Source organism: Lolium rigidum, unplaced genomic scaffold (assembly GCF_022539505.1).
Source record: "Lolium rigidum isolate FL_2022 unplaced genomic scaffold, APGP_CSIRO_Lrig_0.1 contig_34818_1, whole genome shotgun sequence".
NCBI classification, from domain to species: Eukaryota; Viridiplantae; Streptophyta; class Magnoliopsida; order Poales; family Poaceae; genus Lolium; species Lolium rigidum.
In genome coordinates, this window is record NW_025900292.1 from 152501 (window position 1) to 171776 (window position 19276).

The 19276-nt window shown below is 43.6% G+C and overlaps 1 protein-coding gene across 1 annotated transcript; it reads left to right on the forward strand.

Moving 5' to 3' along the window:
* Window positions 1–916: 916 nt before the first annotated feature.
* LOC124681170 (ribosomal protein S4, mitochondrial) lies at window positions 917–2797 on the forward strand. The gene is made up of 2 exons (XM_047216117.1): window positions 917–1016; window positions 1800–2797. Exons 1-2 carry the CDS (start codon window positions 917–919, stop codon window positions 2795–2797), a joined length of 1098 nt encoding a protein of 365 aa, XP_047072073.1.
* The last annotated feature ends 16479 nt before the right edge of the window (window positions 2798–19276 follow it).

The following is a 19276-nucleotide window of genomic DNA, read 5'->3' on the forward strand; positions in this document are numbered from 1 at the left end:
CCTCTCTCTTGTATTGCTATTTTGTCGGTCGATTGTCAGGTCATTGTTGTTGTTGTATATTGCATCTGTGTCTACATTGCCCCCGCTGAAAGGCTAGCTTAAAGCTCTAGTTCTACTACCGACCACCTCAAGTTATTTGAGCTTAATACACCACAAGTATCCTGGGCTTTACTACACTACCAGAGGAGTACAAGTTTGAAACGGGCAGCAGCTTTTGGGCCCAGACATTTGCTGAGATAAGCAATGGGTCGGATCATGGGTTACAAATGGAAAAATTCGAACTTTAGTGGAACACCCAGTGCCTTGAAAATTTGCTTGTACAATGTACTTGTAAAGATTCGGTCGCGGTCAGACACAATTTCTTGGGGAGGACCATGAAGTTTCACAATGTTATCCATGAAGATTGTCACAATCTGCTCCACTGAATATGGATGTGCAAGAGCAATGAAATGTGAGTATTTTGTGAGACGATCCACTACGACCAGAATTACCTCTTTGCCATTGGACTTGGGGAGTGCCTCTATGAAATCCAAGCTGATACATGACCAAGGTGTGCCCGGAATGGGTAGTGGTTGTAAAAGGCCAGCAGGATCTGGTGTGATCCACTTTGACCAATTGGCATACGGGACATTCGGATACAAATTTCTGAACCACTTGTTTCAAATGGGGCCAGCAGAAAACTCTCTTTATGCGTTGATATGTTGCTTTTGCTCCCGAGTGACCTCCCAGGGCAGATTGATGGAATGTTTCCAACGGTGTCAGCCTCATGTTAGTAGCTGCTCCCACATATATCTTGGATCCATGCTTGATTATGCCATCTTTGATGGTGTACTGTGGAGGGTCGGATACATCCTTGGCCAGTTTCCTCAGGAGTTTGTCACTGTCTGTGTCTTGGACATAACTCAACTTGACGTCAATGAAGATAGATGGCAAGTGCCTGATCGATTTGATCAGGCCGAGACCTCCAGATCTTACTAGTTTGGGCAAGAGCCACAAGTCAACCATTGAATCAACAGGTAAAGGTTTTGAGCATTCGCTCTTCGTTCGGCTTACTACGCCCGTCTTTCGTTGAATCAAAGACCAGAACCGAACTATTTGATGGTGAGTCGAGCCAACCCTTGCCTTGCATTTTCAAGCAGTTGTTCCGGTTGGCAGCTATCAAACTACTGCCTGCGCTAGGGGAAGCGCGAAAGAAAAACCAGTTTCAAGATCTGATACCCTTGAAGGACTCCCAGGAATGAGAGAGCAAGTACAAGGACAATCTTCTTATTTTCTAAGGATAGGCGGTATTCCATAATTAACATAGTTCGGTTAGAGTGGATTTGAAAAGCTACAGCAGATCGATAAGTTGCTAATTTAGCTAAGTCAACTCCACTACGGAATCTAGCTCTCCATAAGAGGGTATTCCCAATGAGACAAGTAGTTTATCGAAGGGACCCTGCTGTCTGAAGATTGTAGTCCGGATTTATCGGAATAGAATAATGGAATGAGCAGGTGCAGATGGTCAATCTCCATCTTGAAGCCGAGTCTCTCTGTCTTCTTATTTTAGAAAAAGATATAGAGAATAACTCGGTCGATCGTAGAATGATTTCGTGATCTGATCTTCATTTGAGCGAAAGCCGCCTCCCCCATTTTTTAGTCAGTTCGTTTTCTTATGTATACGGTACCTCATGCCTATATTTTAGTTGAGGTAAAAGAAGGATTATTGTATAACGGACGATAGTGTCCTCAAGCCGCATTGATCCTCGTGAAGAGCTGGGAAGCACCTACTATAGGGCTTCGTTCCTTTTACGATCTAGCTTGTGAAGTTCGGAACAGAGAACTTTCTCTAATCCAACGCCGCATTCTCCGAAGATTGAGGAACAAGAGGAGATCCATTAAAAGAAATCTTTCTCAGAGAGAAAATCTAAACAGTAACATCAAATCACAAACTACACGAAAGTTGTCCATTTATTATGGGGATTTACCCATAAGGGAGATGCACAGAGGAAGAGAACGAACTTCATATATCCCTTTTTTACTCAATCAAGAAACAAGATCGGACGTGATTCCGGTTCGTCTCCATTTTAGTGACACTCTTCCTCAAGCAAGGCAGCCGATAAGTCATCGAAGGGTTTGTTTGAATAATGGACTGGTAACCATTACTCATTTGAAAGTTTCCCACGGTGATCTAATATCTTTTAAAGAAAATGACGCGAGAACCCGCGGTGAAGAAATAAGGAGATCTTTCTATATCGACATATCAGTTGGAAAAATCGTAGGCAAATTCCTACCGGCCAAAATCTGGAGAAGAACAAAAACAGAATGGTTCCGCTTACTCACAACTCAGAGGGGATGCCGCTTACTACTCAAATCCTTGTTTTTGCAAAAGTTGCGTTCTTATATGCAAGAAGAAGACTTTGAAAGAACAAAGAAGTTTGGATCCGCAAAAGTATGCTTAGGCAGTTCCTTCGCTGAGCACAACAGAATGAAGAGGAATTTGTTTCATTTCAAATACTTCTTCTTATTGAAAAGAGGGAAGGAGAAAAACCGAAATCTTCCTACTCGAACAATAAGTCCTTTTGTTTACAAGTCTTCTTTATATAGTAATTCGACCTATTGCTCCGGATCCCCGTTTACTAGGAAGATAAGAATCAAAAGGATCGAACTACCTACTCATTATTCGGAGGTGAATCATAGAACACTAAAAGCTGTGGTATCTTATGGACCTAACATAGGTCACATCCCTCACGACATAAGATTGAAAGATCCAAACCTTCCTCTTCGGAGCGGAAACGGACGTGGCCAAAACATATAAAAAAAGATCGGCCTAGTCGCCCATAGGGACATATCTATCCGGATAGAGGATAGTCTAGATCAATTTTGATCCAAATCTCTATCTATATAGATAGTCTGTGGATAGAGATAAAGATAGGGATCCCTATAAATCGAAATATATGGAAAAAGTGCACTTTTTGACTACTACTACTATTTTTTATACTTTTTCAAGGAAACATCGTTTTTCGATTTTGACTGAATTGGTCGGAGCGTAGACGAGCAAGCAGAGCCCAGGAAAGAGGTCAGATCGTCATAGAGCAGTCGACTATAAGTATAAGACTGCTGGCCTGAGAGAAGGCAGTCTCTCTCGGGAAACATGGCCCAATTTCTCTTCTTTCTTTTCACACGGGCAACAATTGGGAATAAAACAGACCATGAACATGAGTTTCAAATGTAAAAAAAAGGTCTGAAAGACTTATTCTTTTTTTTTAAGGAGGATAAGAAAATGTAAAGATTATTTTTTTATGTTATTATGTGTTATTTACTACCTTTGGCTTTGGGAAAAGTTTTCTACTTTGGAAGTTCTTGACAAGTCCCAAGTGGAGGAGATTAAGAGGTCATTAAAGAATTCTTCCTTTTAGTTCTCTTCGATGTATCGATCATGCATTCCTAAACCACATAAGCCGGGGGAGATGCGCCCCATTAGACAGCCTCATAAGGCAGACATCATTGTCATGGATACGGCTTTTGAACATCGTTTTTGAAGACATCTTTCTAACGTACTCCCATGGGTTTCGAAAAGGGAGAGGAGTCATCCCCTTTTTCGCTCATGTTCCCAAATTGGGAAAGGTTGATAGACTCATTCAAGCAGATATAGTAGGTTCTTTTTGATAAGCACAGAAGCAGCTAAACAGGAATGCTTTCGAGTCCTGCTTCCCATCAAGGAATCAGTCCTCTCTAGTCAACCTGGAAGATAAAGACAAAAAGACCGTAGGATTTCTTTGTCGATCACTTCCCTATTAATGAAAAGACTTGACTTGTTTACTAAAAGATAAGGAAAAGAACATAGCTTAGGAAGTATATAACTCATTTCATTATTTGGCTAGACGATGCAAGCATCTACTTACCAATATATCGGTGGATATCCCTTAAAAGGGAGACCACCTGCATTTTAACCAAGGAATACCTCCTTTATCGAGTCACTCTTTTGAGTTGACTCTTGTTGGATCGAGTCACCCTGAAGGGTTCCTCTTGTCTCGCCTTCACCTTAAAAGGATTCGGCTCAGGCATGCTACTCCGGCTCGAACGCCTCTATCGAGTCGGTTCTCCCCTCATTAAATCCAAGGAATAGCCTATCTTACTTTCAGGATTCTTAGGCAATACAATTAAATAAAGAATAAAGGATTGACATATAATGGATCCTACTGTACCGTAGGGCGGTAGATCTAACCATAAACTTTGGTTAACCACTCTTGTTGAAGTGGCCGACGTGAAGGGAGCGATATAACTAACCGGAATTGAATAGTCAAGAAAAAGGTTGTTAAAAGATTGGGAATGAATTGCAAACGTGTGTTCATACGATCCTATGCTGATCCGAACATGTGTTTAGCAAGGATATTTTCCCATTTCCTTTAACGACTTCAAGCATTTGTCAATGTTTTGATCTTGGCTATTCCGGAAGGATTGAGCTTAGCTGATCTGAGGACCTACTTAGTAGGGAAAAAATCTCGCGCGTATATAGTAGTCGCGTCTTATTATGCTTTTAAGTATTTATTCCGTTCAGAATTGATCTATATATATACACTTCCCGTGGGGGAAGTGTATTTATATAGATCTTTTCTTCACTATAGTTTTGTAAAAAGTCCAATCAACTAGAACTAGTTGTTTTGACTTTTCTGGATTCCTGTGTTCGGTAACCCGAACGTTTGCTTCCTGTAATTGTAAAGTTCCCGGAGGGACTTTCCAATTGTGTGATACTATTTCCTGTGGAAAGGGATTTCCACTAGACTAATCTTTCTTATTTGTCATGTTTCACATGACGCATGTAGGATGCATCATAAATGCACTTGAAGTGGCATTTATGATTAGATTTGACTAATAAGAATTCCTTTTTCCTAATCTGAATCCAGGGTCCCTGGAACCTGCATTCAGAAATAGCTTGACCTACTTTACTGATTCTCAGAAAAGTAGCAGATCAGAAATATTAGTGAAAAGGGATTTTCACTAAGCTAGAAGGAAGAAGGAAGATATTCTTCCTTACTTAATAGATGTACTTATGCTTAGGGGAATGGTTTCCCCCCACGGTGATCGGACTATCGTCCTCTCCCCTCCCCCCTTCCCCTACTTCCCGCTGCGGCTAGCCCGAACAGAAGGATATTAAGTACTACTAGAATTGTAGGGATTGATCTTCCCCCTGCCCCCAATCATGGGGGTTCTAAGACAGATATTCTACTCCACCGAATCGTAAGGCTTATCTACCCCAACCCCTATCAAGGGGCTCCGAAAGATAATATACCCTCCTCAAATGTGGGGCTGATCTACCCCAACCCCTATCAAGGGGCTCCGACTTGCTTGCGAAAGCAGAACAGAAACTACTAACTACCTCCTCGAACTAGAGCTCAAGAAATGGAAATTGAAAACAAAATAACCTGAAAGGTTTGCCTCTCTCCGTTAATAACTCTTCCGCTCCCGAGCCTACCCTCCGCTCAAGCAGCTCACTTAAAGATACATGCCTCTCTTCCTCCTTTCGACCTCCCATAAGTCGGTCCCGCTGCAGGTCCCCTACGGGACGCTCAGAAGCTCGCTTTGCTCTCTTCCACCGCTATCCAGCCATTACGCTTGCTGACTTTACTTAAGCAAGCTAGATGTCTGGACTGCAGGCATACTTGCTCTTCCTCTTCAGTCGAGCAAATGTGCCTTGGCCTGCTAGCTGTAGGAGGCATAGCTGCATGTATCTTTGCGTTCACTGCTTTCACTCACCCAACTACAGACTTGTTGCACTCCGTTCCTTGGTTCAACCCCCACACCCCCACTCATGGGGGCTCGGTTAAAGAATAGCTTCCGAACTGGAACAACATTATGGTTGCTTTCGAGTCCTGCTTCCCATCAAGGAATCAGTCCTCTCTAGTCAACCTGGAAGATAAAGACAAAAAGACCGTAGGATTTCTTTGTCGTTCACTTCCCTATTAATGATAAGACTTGACTTGTTTACTAAAAGATAAGGAAAAGAACATAGCTTAGGAAGTATATAACTCATTTCATTATTTGGCTAGACGATGCAAGCATCTACTTACCAATATATCGGTGGATATCCCTTAAAAGGGAGACCACCTGCATTTTAACCAAGGAATACCTCCTTTATCGAGTCACTCTTTTGAGTTGACTCTTGTTGGATCGAGTCACCCTGAAGGGTTCCTCTTGTCTCGCCTTCACCTTAAAAGGATTCGGCTCAGGCATGCTACTCCGGCTCGAACGCCTCTATCGAGTCGGTTCTCCCTCATTAAATCCAAGGAATAGCCTATCTTACTTTCAGGATTCTTAGGCAATACAATTAAATAAAGAATAAAGGATTGACATATAATGGATCTACTGTACCGTAGGGCGGTAGATCTAACCATAAACTTTGGTTAACCACTCTTGTTGAAGTGGCCGACGTGAAGGGAGCGATATAACTAACCGGAATTGAATAGTCAAGAAAAAGGTTGTTAAAAGATTGGGAATGAATTGCAAACGTGTGTTCATACGATCCTATGCTGATCCGAACATGTGTTTAGCAAGGATATTTTCCCATTTCCTTTAACGACTTCAAGCATTTGTCAATGTTTTGATCTTGGCTATTCCGGAAGGATTGAGCTTAGCTGATCTGAGGACCTACTTAGTAGGGAAAAATCTCGCGCGTATATAGTAGTCGCGTCTTATTATGCTTTTAAGTATTTATTCCGTTCAGAATTGATCTATATATATACACTTCCCGTGGGGGAAGTGTATTTATATAGATCTTTTCTTCACTATAGTTTTGTAAAAAGTCCAATCAACTAGAACTAGTTGTTTTGACTTTTCTTGATTCCTGTGTTCGGTAACCCGAACGGAGCCTTCCTGTAATTGTAAAGTTCCCGGAGGGACTTTCCAATTGTGTGATACTATTTCCTGTGGAAAGGGATTTCCACTAGACTAATCTTTCTTATTTGTCATGTTTCACATGACGCATGTAGGATGCATCATAAATGCACTTGAAGTGTCATTTATGATTAGATTTGACTAATAAGAATTCCTTTTTCCTAATCTGAATCCAGGGTCCCTGGAACCTGCATTCAGAAATAGCTTGACCTACTTTACTGGTTCTCAGAAAAGTAGCAGATCAGAAATATTAGTGAAAAGGGATTTTCACTAAGCTAGAAGGAAGAAGGAAGATATTCTTCCTTACTTAATAGATGTACTTATGCTTAGGGGAATGGTTTCCCCCCACGGTGATCGGACTATCGTCCTCTCCCCTCCCCCCTTCCCCTACTTCCCGCCTGCGGCTAGCCCGAACAGAAGGATATTAAGTACTACTAGAATTGTAGGGATTGATCTTCCCCCTGCCCCCAATCATGGGGGTTCTAAGACAGATATTCTACTCCACCGAATCGTAAGGCTTATCTACCCCAACCCCTATCAAGGGGCTCCGAAAGATAATATACCCTCCTAAAATGTGGGGCTGATCTACCCCAACCCCTATCAAGGGGCTCCGACTTGCTTGCGAAAGCAGAACAGAAACTACTAACTACCTCCTCGAACTAGAGCTCAAGAAATGGAAATTGAAAACAAAATAACCTGAAAGGTTTGCCTCTCTCCGTTAATAACTCTTCCGCTCCCGAGCCTACCCTCCGCTCAAGCAGCTCACTTAAAGATACATGCCTCTCTTCCTCCTTTCGACCTCCCATAAGTTGGATGTGGGCAACTTACTGGATTTGCACAGTACCAGGAGTTCAAAACAGAAAACTTACACCGTTCAAAAAAAAATACTCCATACCTAGTTTACCTATTCTAAGGTCTTGTGGGAATATGGTCAAATTCCACTAATGCCTGTATGTAATATGACTCATCCGTCCATAAGCATGCATACTGGCAGAAGTTGAGTCATTAATTCTCGTTCCTTGAACCAACAAGTCAGGCACAGAGCAAGTGAGTGTCTGATGTAGACAATCTGAGCTGTCGAGAAGTTCTTGACAAGTCCCAAGTGGAGGAGATTAAGAGGTCATTAAAGAATTCTTCCTTTTAGTTCTCTTCGATGTATCGATCATGCATTCCTAAACCACATAAGCCGTTCGAGAGAGCGCTTGGACCCATTCGTGAAGATTATTGTATCATCCGCAAATAATATATGAGATGATGTTGCCGGGCCGCCGCGAGGTACATGAAGCTTTCCAGTAGGAAATCAATTAAGAAATACTAGTGCGCTTAGGCCAAGAGATTCTGATCAAAAAGAAAAGTAAATCTCTCTTTTGGGGTCTAGCGGATTCAAAGCCATCGGATCTTAGTCAAATGCACTTTTTTCCAAAGAAGACAGATTGAGAAAGGCCTAGCGGTATTAAAGCAAACCAAGCCCTGACGACTCCTTTCCTTTTTACGGGTGTACGGGACCCGAAGGGAGAAATAGACCCGCACCGGACGAGTTAAGCGCTAGGCGTTTTCTCGCTGGTTAGCGCATCCGTGTACCATGGACCCCATAACCCATTGTATGCCCTAAAGCCCTGAACCCCACTTTCTCCGCCTTTCGAAGGTCATACCACTAGTGTAGTACTGAAACGAGGATTGCGCCTAGCGTAGGACACCTAACTTGACTCAGCATCCCTTGCTAAAAACAAACAAGGTGGGTTTGTTTAAACAATGGGTACTTCCGGAATCGAAGCCAAACAAAGGGCGAAGCCTAGGACTTGAAAGAAAACGGAAGCAGTGATACGAAAACCAAAATAAGAAAGAATTAGACGAATAGGACTATCTTATCCACAGTGTTTTTCAACACACCCTCATCAGATCATTTACGCGGTTAGATCGAAATTACTTATTATCGACACGGATTGGTAACTCCTTCTACTGATAGAAAAGAAAAGAACAAGCTGGTCCGGCAGGTTGTTCTTCCTCTAGGTCTCTCCATTCCAAAGGAATATTTATTCGTGGGCTATAAGACATTAACAACTGGCTCTCGAGTATTCCTATCATCAAGTTTTTCTATTTCCATCATAAAGTTAGCGGGTATAAGTCAAAAGGTTAGCTCGCTTATTTGGCTAAACCATCCAAACAAGAAAAATAAATACGGCACCGACATTTCCAATGGTAGTCAAGTTCACTGGAATAGGTTCTTTGAGCTATGATCCACTGTCGAATCAGCAGTAACGAAGTAAGTGAATTATTCATCCATGTAAGTCTTTTAGTAGCTACTCCAATGGGAGATTCCTTGCTTACAAAGCTAGTATTAAAGGACTGTGTTATTACGAGAGCAGATCAGGAAATGAAGGTGGATCTAATAGTTTTAGACTTTCTATATTTGGATGCTGGTATGGATTGGTTGTCCGCATACCATGCTCGTGTGGATTGTGTTTTAGGAAGATAGTGACTCAACACCCCGTAAACCATCGTTTGAACTTGTTGGGGTGTGTGATGAATATCCCGCTCGAATCTCGGCCATTCATGCCACTCCACTTTTGGTTGCACCGGGTACATGGCTTTCATTTCGGAGAGCTACTCGAGTGTTCTGGGCCTTAAAGACATACCACAGGTATGTGAGTTCCCAGACGAATTACCAGGACTTCCACCAGATAGGCAAAGAGTGTTCACCATAGATTTGCTACCGGCTCCAATGCTTAGAGATTGTCAGAAGCAGTTCATCGCCTGTGGAAGCTTGCTGATAGTAAGGAAGCCATAATCTTTCTATCGGATTGCCTATTTGTCTATATGTCTGGTGAAGAAAGAATGTAAGATACTCTCAATAGGGCAAGCACCCAATACCTCGTAGAGTCCAAAGCTCCAGCTCAAAGAGTTCAGGAAGACCAACCATCCACACTTGATATCCTAACGATAGTGCCCGAAGCAAGCTTTCTACTCAAATTGCTATGACTGGCCAACTAATGATCGGACTACCTATCTTGATGCTTTGAATCCGTATTCAGAGCTTTTTACAGATTGTGAAGATCAACTTTATGATCGTGAAAGCTTCCTAGATGCCAAAGTATGATTTTCTCTTTACAGTCTTACGTTGTACCTTTTGAGTCTTACCGTTCTCTCATTAAAGTAAAGTATGATCTTATTTTAATGAGCTTGAACATGCTTTCTGTTCTGCGTTTTCCTTCCGTCCACTGACTGCTTTTCCTGTCTCACCTTAGCGCCCAAGCCATATAAAATAGAGAGTGGAAATGCCAGTTTTGAAAGAATTGGCACTTGAAAAGAGGTGATCTGCTTTTGGCCTTGTATCGGGCAGCGGGACGTTATGAAGGGCAGCTAAAACATGACTCTTGCGATGCTGAATCATCGATTGATAGAGGTGCTGAGAGGGCTGTGACTGCAGTAGCCTCACTTTTTTCCACCATCACTAAAAGAGGAGTTTTCCGAGCTCTATCGACACAACAGGACTCTAGCTAGATATTGGCAACAAAAGGGCACTTACCCCTAAACTAGATTACTCTTCTTCTTCCTATGATAAAGCGAGGGCTGAAAGGGACTCTTTAAAGTACTTCAACGTTATCACTGGACTTTCCGCAACTAGGGATCCGGTGGACTACTGTCATGAGTCACAAGGCATTGGTAGACTGACTCACTCAGATGTTTGGCTATTTAACCTAAGAAGTATGTCTGGATGGATGACTTCACAGTCTAAGATGGTAATATCGATTGTTCATCTAATTCACCAACGTGACAATCTGGTGAATACGCCCGGTTCATTGGCCAGGAATGAGAGCTGGTGCTCTACAGGGGATGTTTGAAGGACATATCTAACTAATATAGACTCCGCAGCTATTGAATCCCCGCCCCTTGAATCCAAGGATAGATGGGGCGATTCAGGTGAGATCCAAGCCATCCTAGAATATTGTACCACCCACGGCGAGGGGTAAGCGTCATTAAGAAGAAATAGGATCCGCGGGTAGTTCCTCAGAAGAGCGGTATGTACTTACTAAATACAGGTCAGAATCGCTTGTTTGAGCTAAGAATTTCGACAGATTTCTTCTCTTTCGTGCGGGTAAAGCATAGTTGCAGGATCCTAGGCTCGGCTCAAGATAAAGAGCGATCCAGGGGGATCTCTCTTCATTGAATTGGACCTTTCTCGAAGAAATAATGAAGCGACCCGCAAGAGAATTACCCATTTATTATCATCTATAGGATAAATAATACCAGCCTCTATGAGTTTAATTACCTCTTTTCTTACCACTTCCATCATTTTTGGATGAAGACGGCGTTGATAATCAACAACGGGATTTGCATCTTCTTCCAAATTAATCTTATGCATGCATAGAGCTGGACTTATACCTTTAAGATCATCAAGATAGTATCCAATAGCCAGCCTATGAGCACGCAATACTTCACGTAAGTTTGTTTCTTCTTATCCTGAAAGATTAGTACTAATAACACTACAAGAAAAGTTCTAATAGACAACGTCTCAAAATCGTCCGCTAAGGGGTATTTTTCGTCGCCTATGGGCCTAACCCGACGATATGGGTTCCGTTGTGGAAACTGCGTCAGGCAAAGTCCTACGACGATTTTTTCGGTCCGTCGCGCTTGGGCGCCCTTCCGCCACGGAAAATCGGACCGTTGCCCAAGTGTTTCCGGGAGCCCGTTGACTGCTGACGTCATGCAAGCCGACACGTGGCGGACGCCGTTAGCCGGCGGTTAACGGCGTTAACCGGCCGAAACCCCGTGGTAGATGGTAGGCCCACACGAGGCTCGCCACGTCTTAAGCGGGCCGGCCCATTAAGTTTGCGGGCCGGGCCAGCTGACTTAGTTTGACCGGTCAACTATATAGTCGGGCTGGTCCATTAAGTACGTGGGCCGGGCCTAACCTCTAAGGTTGACTGGTCAAAATTTAAACGGGCCGGCCCGCTAAGCATGTGGGCCGGGCTGGATGCACTCGTTTGACCGGTCAACAGGCAAAAGGGCCAGCCCACAAGGCATGTGGGGCCCACTTTCCTGTTATCGGGCCGGCCCATTTACCAAGTGGGGTCCACATTAAAGCAACTGGGCCGGCCCAGGAAGTTAGTGGGCCGGCCCAATTAGCATGTGGGACCCACTTTGCTGTTAAAGGGCCGGCCCATTTAGTATGTGGGGTCCACCATATAGCAAGTGGGTCGGCCCAACAAGATAGTGGGCCGGGCCAAAAACACAGGTGGGTCCCACTTTCCTGTTAAAGGGCTGGCCCATTTAGGGTGTGGGGTCCACCATATAGCAAGTGGGCCGGCCCAATAAGTTAGTGGGCCGGCTCAATTAGCATGTGGGACCCACTTCCCTTTTAAAGGGCCGGCCCAACAACATAGTGGGCCGGGCCAAAAAACGCAGGTGGGCCCCACTTTCCTGTTAAAGGGCCAGCCCATTTTGTATGTGGGGTCCACCATATAGCAAGTGGGCTGGCCCACCAAGCTAGTGGGCGGGCCAAACACACAGGTGGGTCCCACATTCCTGTTAATGGGCCGGCCCATTTAGTATGTGGGGTCCATCATATAGCAAGTGGCCTGGCCCAACAAGATAGTGGGCCGGCCCAATAATAAATGTGGGGCCCGCCATAAAGCAGTTGGGCTGGCCCAACAAGTTAGTGGGCCGGCCCAATAAGCTTGTGGGGCCCATTTTCAGTCAGGGCCGGCCCATATGTGGACCGGCCGAATTAGACGGTGGGGTCCACCATAAATCAAGTGTGCTGGCCCACTCGTTTAGTTGTCGGCATAATAGGCGCTTTAGGATTTTGCGGGCCGGCACTTATGTGATTTCGCTTAATTGGGCCGTTTAAGGGATGGGAATTTGTGATTTTGATACTGAGAATATTTACGCAGCACATGATTTCTGTCGGATAGCCTCACTTACCACAAGCACCATAGAAAAAATGCGCAAAGAACTATAAAAACTAACTAAATATTACATCAGCTGCAAGGCTTTGAAAAAATATTACAGAACCCAGAGAAATTGAATGGTAATTGAACCTAGCAATACAATGAAGCCATTCGGCAATCTTTTAAGTTATCCATGCACCACCTATATCTGAAACAAAGACCTTACAAGTTAAGACATCAACAATGGAAAGGCAAAGACACTACAATATTGTTTGCCAAAGAATTGTAATGCGCACAATAAGCAAACAAAGAGTGCATGCCGCATACCAACAGCCAATATAACAGAGCACGTTAAAATGAAACAGCAGACTTACTACTGTCGAGTCCCATGCAAACCAACATGTTCAGGGAATAACATTTGGCTATAAATTTTGTAACAACGACTGAGCAAGATGAAGTTATGATGGCTACATCTACAGAGTAGGGAATGTAAACCAAAAATAGAAGTTACGATGGCAAAAGCTAAAGAGGAGGGAATGTGAACCAACATGTGCCAAGTGCAATTACTTCAAATTGGCCGTGAACTAAATAATACTCCTGAACTTATAGTGAAGGGGATGCAAATCAAGATGTTTCGGGATATAAACTTGTAATGAGCAATACATAGAGGATAGTTAATGCTGGAGCTTAGGATGGACCAGATACAGAATACAGTGGGATCACCTGTGAACTTGTATAAGAGGGAATGCAAACCAATATGTTCGGCATTCCATATGTGAGCGTCATGCCAAGTCGGAGAAACAAGTCAATGATGCAGCTTTTGAAGAACAAGATGGCACACAAAATTATTGTCTAGTAGTATGACAAGTTTATTTGTACTACGGGCTAGATAGCGAGTGATAGCATGCCAAACTAAATACTTACGGTCATAGCTAGATAGCAGAGTGATAGCAGCTTTTGAAGAACAATATTGGCATGAACAAAATAGTAGCGACCTATAATATTTGTAACAACGATCGAGCAAGATAGAAGTTATGATGGCTACATCTACGGAAAGCGAGGAATGCAAACCAAAATGTTCAATCGCTTAAAGTTAGAAATGAACTAGAAAATAGCAAGGTGTTACGGTCATAGCTAGGAATGAACTAAAAGAGCTTCAGACAAACAAGCATCTGAACCAAGAACATGGCGCTAAAACAAGGGACTTACATTAGGAGAAGCACTCTGTGGGAGTCACAGCAGATCTTCCCGGGGTTGATAGATCCGGTGATGAAGTACACTACATGTGCTACTTGGGGTTGGAGAGACGGCCATTACACTTCATGGTTACTCATCTCATCTGCAAAGACGTAACGGCGCGTCGTTAGCACAAACAGGTTCCCCCAAGATTAAAAAGAACTTGCAGGCAAGCAATAGAAAAGCGACAGTAGAAGAGTTTAGATCATGCAAGGCGCCGGTGAAGCAGATCCGGTTCATGCACAGCGGTGTCGGCGAAGCGGCTCCGGCGGGGTGGACGATACCGCAGCTGAAGCGACTGCGGTAGACTGCTGGATGAGCACATAGTTTCGAGGTTCGGCGGGGATGATCCGGTCCGGTTGATGACGGCGTCGATGAAGCGGCTCCGGCAGGCAGACGGATGTCGAGGATCGCGAGGGATCGGGTAGGCCAGGGAAGTCCGGCGGGGATGTTCCGGTGCGGTGGTCGTGGAGGTGGTAGAGAGAGGGACTTGAGAAGTTCCGGTGGGTGATCTCAGAGGAGAGACTGAAGGAAATGTATTTTTTTTGGGAGGGTTTCCGGGCTAGGGAGGTGGTGATCGAAAAAATGACGGGCAAACCCCTCACCAACCGACTTTGCTGTCATCTCCACAGGGGTAGAATGGGAATTTGGAAGCGTGTGAAATATTTGTATTTTGTGGGCGGGAAGTTTTGCCTCTATGACATTTTGAATTTGGCTACTGTCCAAGTATAATGATAAAAAATTGTGACACCGTACTAGTACCTCTGTTCAAGGCCGAGTGCAAAATCAAATCATCATCACGTTGAATATAGGTCACTACCATGATCATGATCTATCTTCTTAATCCCATTCAAAAATGCGTTTGAAATATTTCCGGATTGGTGGGAGATTTTGCCGCCCGACGGAGATTAAATTAAACCACACGTTCGACAATTCAAACTTGAGACCTTGGCTATGATACCATTTAAGTTCGAACTGATTCAAAAAAGGCTAGGCAATTAATTTATATAACATCCACAGGAACAACTACCTAGTTGATCCCAACCGCGAATAAATGCATCCACCAACAAAAGTCCGAACGGTGCCTTAATCTAAGGAAACATTTCACAAGACCAATGTACTCACTATGTTAGTGTTCATCTCCAATTATCTATGGCATTTTCTTAGTCTTTGGGAGATTATAACGAACTTGATTGGCCTCGTGCGATAGGGCATCACATGCTTCTAATCTCGATCTCAACATGTCAACTTTTGTTCTTAGCATAGCTGTTGCAACTCGTTCTACTTGGAGTTGTTCCTCCAAAACTTGAGCAGAGAAAGACTTGGACTTGGGCTTCAAAACCCAGCATTTCGCAGGAAAGAGTTTTTGGTGATATCTTTATCTTTCCCGGGTTTTGCCATCTCAAATTTCATATTAGCCAGACAAGTTTTGAGTTGTGTAAAAAGAAAAGTTATTACAGAGAAAAATGCAGATGGTAGATTTAATGTGTACAAACTACTTTTAATCATACAAGTTGACATGCCTGACTATAATAAGGACCATCTATCTTGCTAGCAGGCATAATTATTAATGGGCTACCATGTACGGGAACCGTATCCTCTAACGTGAAGAGCTAAGTCAGGAAAAATAAAGAAGCAAAGTCAGGCTTCTGTAGCATAAGTACAAGGTTATGCACTGTCTTTAACTAATAAAGGTGATTACTGTAGATGTTTAAAAACTAAACTAAATTTTATTACACCATAATTTTCTCTGCATGTAATTACTTCAAATGCAAGACACAAGTTTGTATTGTGCAAATTAATTTAAATTATTTGGATTTTAGACATATGGTTTGGAGGAAGGAAAGTTAGAGTACTGTAGCTTCTCTAACTTTTCACCTTCAAGTTAGAGGATCCCGTTCCCCATGTACGTAGTCCTTCGAAGAAACAGCCTTTATTGCATTACGAGCAGAAAACAGTTCACACGTGCGCTCAGATTCAAATTTTCAGCATGCAGCCGATTTATGGTTTAATTGAAGTACACATCAGGATATTATTTCACACAAAATACAGCAGCCACATGGAACATATCTAATTTTAGTACAACAACAAAATTTGCAATTATTACAGACCACGAAATTTTGAACGAAATTTTGAGCAGTAATTAGTTACAGCATTGGCATCAGCAGTCCACTTGACTGAACAACAGAATCAAAGTTTATTTAGACACCTTCAATTCCCAGACACATCACAACTGGCTTACCATGACAAGTGCATAGGAGATTCTTTAGAACATTTTCTGTCAAAGTTTGCCTATTTTTCAATTCATGTATCTCTTGGCGTGTCTTGGCAATTAATTCATCAGCATCTTTGTTTTCCCGCCCAAATATATCAACTGCCTCTTGGAGTGCATCCCCCAAATCTCTTTGTGCCGGATTAAGTTGACCAATAGATACCATGGGTGATAAGGGGAGGCCCGATCTTCTCAGTAAGCAACGGTGGTGATGATGATCACGGAGTGATGGCAGCGGAGAAACACGACGATGTAGTGGATGATAACTTGTATGACGCAACGAGATCTCTCGATTGGTCCCTGTCGCCAGATGCAACAGCTCTCAACCCTGCAAGATATTCGCAACTCCACACACTTGCGCACGTAGCCGCCGACCACGAAGCGGTAAGTTGCAACCGTCTAATTCCCAATGGAACAACGAGATCACACAAGACTTAAACAGGATCTACACAATATCCAAGCAATATGGTGTAGGGAATTCAATAGTTTTGCGAGAGCAAACAACTAAGAACTAGGGTTTATCTTAAACGTGGTCTAAAGCAGCTAGGGGGCGTCCCGGGCACTTATATAGGTGTCCGGGACGAGTTCGGTCGAAAAGATACAAAAATAACCGACCCGGAATAGATCTGGTCGAGAACGGACTCGGACTGGTCCGGTCTGGGATCCGGTCGACCGGGCTGTGGACCGGACGGTCCGGTTTGTGGTCCGGTCAACCGGGCTGTGGACCGGCCGGTCCGGTCGGTGGTCCGGTCAACCGGTCGGAAACCGGGAAACTGCGAAGATTTCTGGTCTCGCCCCGGTACGATAAATTTCCTCCGGTTGGTGGCCGGTTTACGACCGGTCGACCGGGCCGTGGACCGGGCTGGCCGGTCCGGGGCCGGTCGGACCGGGTTCCGGACCGGCCTGGACTTCTTCTTCTCCTCTCGCGCATTCCTCCCGCTCCTCCCTCGCGCGTCCATGAGATATCTTCATGTCCAGCTCCATGTCCAGCTTCACGACCCTCTTGACGTCCGTCTTCATGTCCAGACTGCTCCTCTCCTCGTGCGATGCTTGTCTCCTCTTGATACCTGATGATACATAAGTAATAGGACTTAGGCGAGTATAAAGTTCTCATCAATCAAAGTACCGTTTAGAAACAAATTCACCTGTTGTTTAAGTAGCTTCGCACGAGCTCTTGTAATTGGTCCAATCCGAACTTCATTGGACTTGAGCTTCACGAGCAGGTTCATCTTCATTTGTTAATGACGGAGGTAGTAGTGAGGTAGGGATGTCCTCATCATCTCCCCCCTTCAAAAGGCGTCGACCCCGACGCTCCAAGGTCTTCTCCGTCATATGGTGTCAAATCAGCAACATTGAAAGAATTACCGACACCAAACTCATCAACTCGGAAGATCTATCGAGTATGCATTATCATTGATCTTGGCAAGCACTTTGTAAGGACCAGCACCACGAGGCTTCAACTTAGACTTCCGCAGCTTCGGGAACCTATCCTTGCGAAAATGTACCTGCACCATATCACCAGGCTGGAACAACATCTCTTTGCGCTTCTTGTTCATCCTTGCGGCATTGCTCTTGCCTTTCTTCTCGATCAACTCTTTAGTCTTCACATGGATCTTACGCACAAAATCTGCCCTCTTGGATGCCTCCATATTAACTCTCTCATGTATGGGTAAAGGCAACAAGTCAAGTGGAGTAATGGGTTTGAAACCATACACCACCTCAAAAGGACACAGCTCCGTGGTAGAATGTACCGCCCTGTTGTAAGCAAACTCCACATGCGGCAAACACTCTTCCCACTCCTTCAGGTTCTTCTTGATCATGGATCTCAACAGTTGTGACAAGGTTCGATTCACCACCTCAGTTTGAGGATGACAAGTAGTACTGAACAGTAGCTTTGTCCCCAGCTTTCCCCAAAGTGTCTTCCAGAAGTAGCTCATGAACTTCACATCACGATCAGAAACAATAGTCTTCGGGACTCCATGTAGTCGAACAATCTCCCCGAAAAACAGAGTTAGCAATATGCGACGCATCGTCGCTTTTGTGGCAGTGCAATAAAGTGTGACATTTTAGAAAATCTGTCTACTACCACAAATATAGAATCATGGCCTCTCTTAGTACGCGGCAAACCCAACACAAAATCCATACTAATATCTTCCCAAGGTGTAGTAGGTGCCGGTAAAGGAGTATACAAACCGTGAGGCTTCAGCTTGGACTTGGACTTGTTGCAAGTAATGCACCTCTTCACATACCTGTCCACGTCCCGCCTCATCTTTGGCCAATAAAAATGATCAGCGAGCATGAGTAGCGTCTTCTCACGCCCAAAGTGACCCATCAAACCTCCAGCATGTGATTCCCGCAATAAGAGCAAACGCACGGACGATTCCGGAACACATAGTTTGTTAGCTCTAAACAAGAACCCATCATGTATGTGATATTTTTCCCATGCTTTACCAAGAGCACATAAGCGATATGGTTCAGCAAAATCATGATCAGTAGCATACAAATCACATAGTATCTCTAAACCAGGAATTTTAACATCAAGTTGAGTTAATAGCATATTCTTCCTAGATAGAGCATCAGCAACAATATTATCATTTCCCTTCTTATGTTTAATGATGTATGGAAAAGACTCAATGAACTCAACCCACTTAGCTAAACGCTTATGCAAAGTAGATTGGGCTTTCAGGTATTTTAAAGCTTCATGCTCAGAATGTATGATAAATTCTTTTGGCCACAAATAATGTTGCCAAACCTCAAGAACTCTAATTAAAGCATACAATTCTTTATCATATATAGGATAGTTCAACTTAGCACCAGATAATTTCTCAGAAAAATATGCAATTGGGCGACCCTCTTGCATCAACACACCACCAATTCCAATACCACTAGCATCACATTCAATCTCAAATTGTTTATTGAAATCAGGAAGTGCAAGCAACGGTGCAGAAGTTAACAATCGTTTCAGTTCATCAAAAGCATGATCTTGGGCAACGCCCACTCAAAG

Coding starts and splice junctions, on each gene's coding strand:
- LOC124681170 (XM_047216117.1), top strand. CDS start 917: ATGAAGATAGATGGCAAGTGCCTGATCGATTTGATCAGGCCGAGACCT. Junction 1,017..1,799: donor GTCAACCATTGAATCAACAG/GTAAAGGTTTTG, acceptor TTTACGATCTAG/CTTGTGAAGTTCGGAACAGA.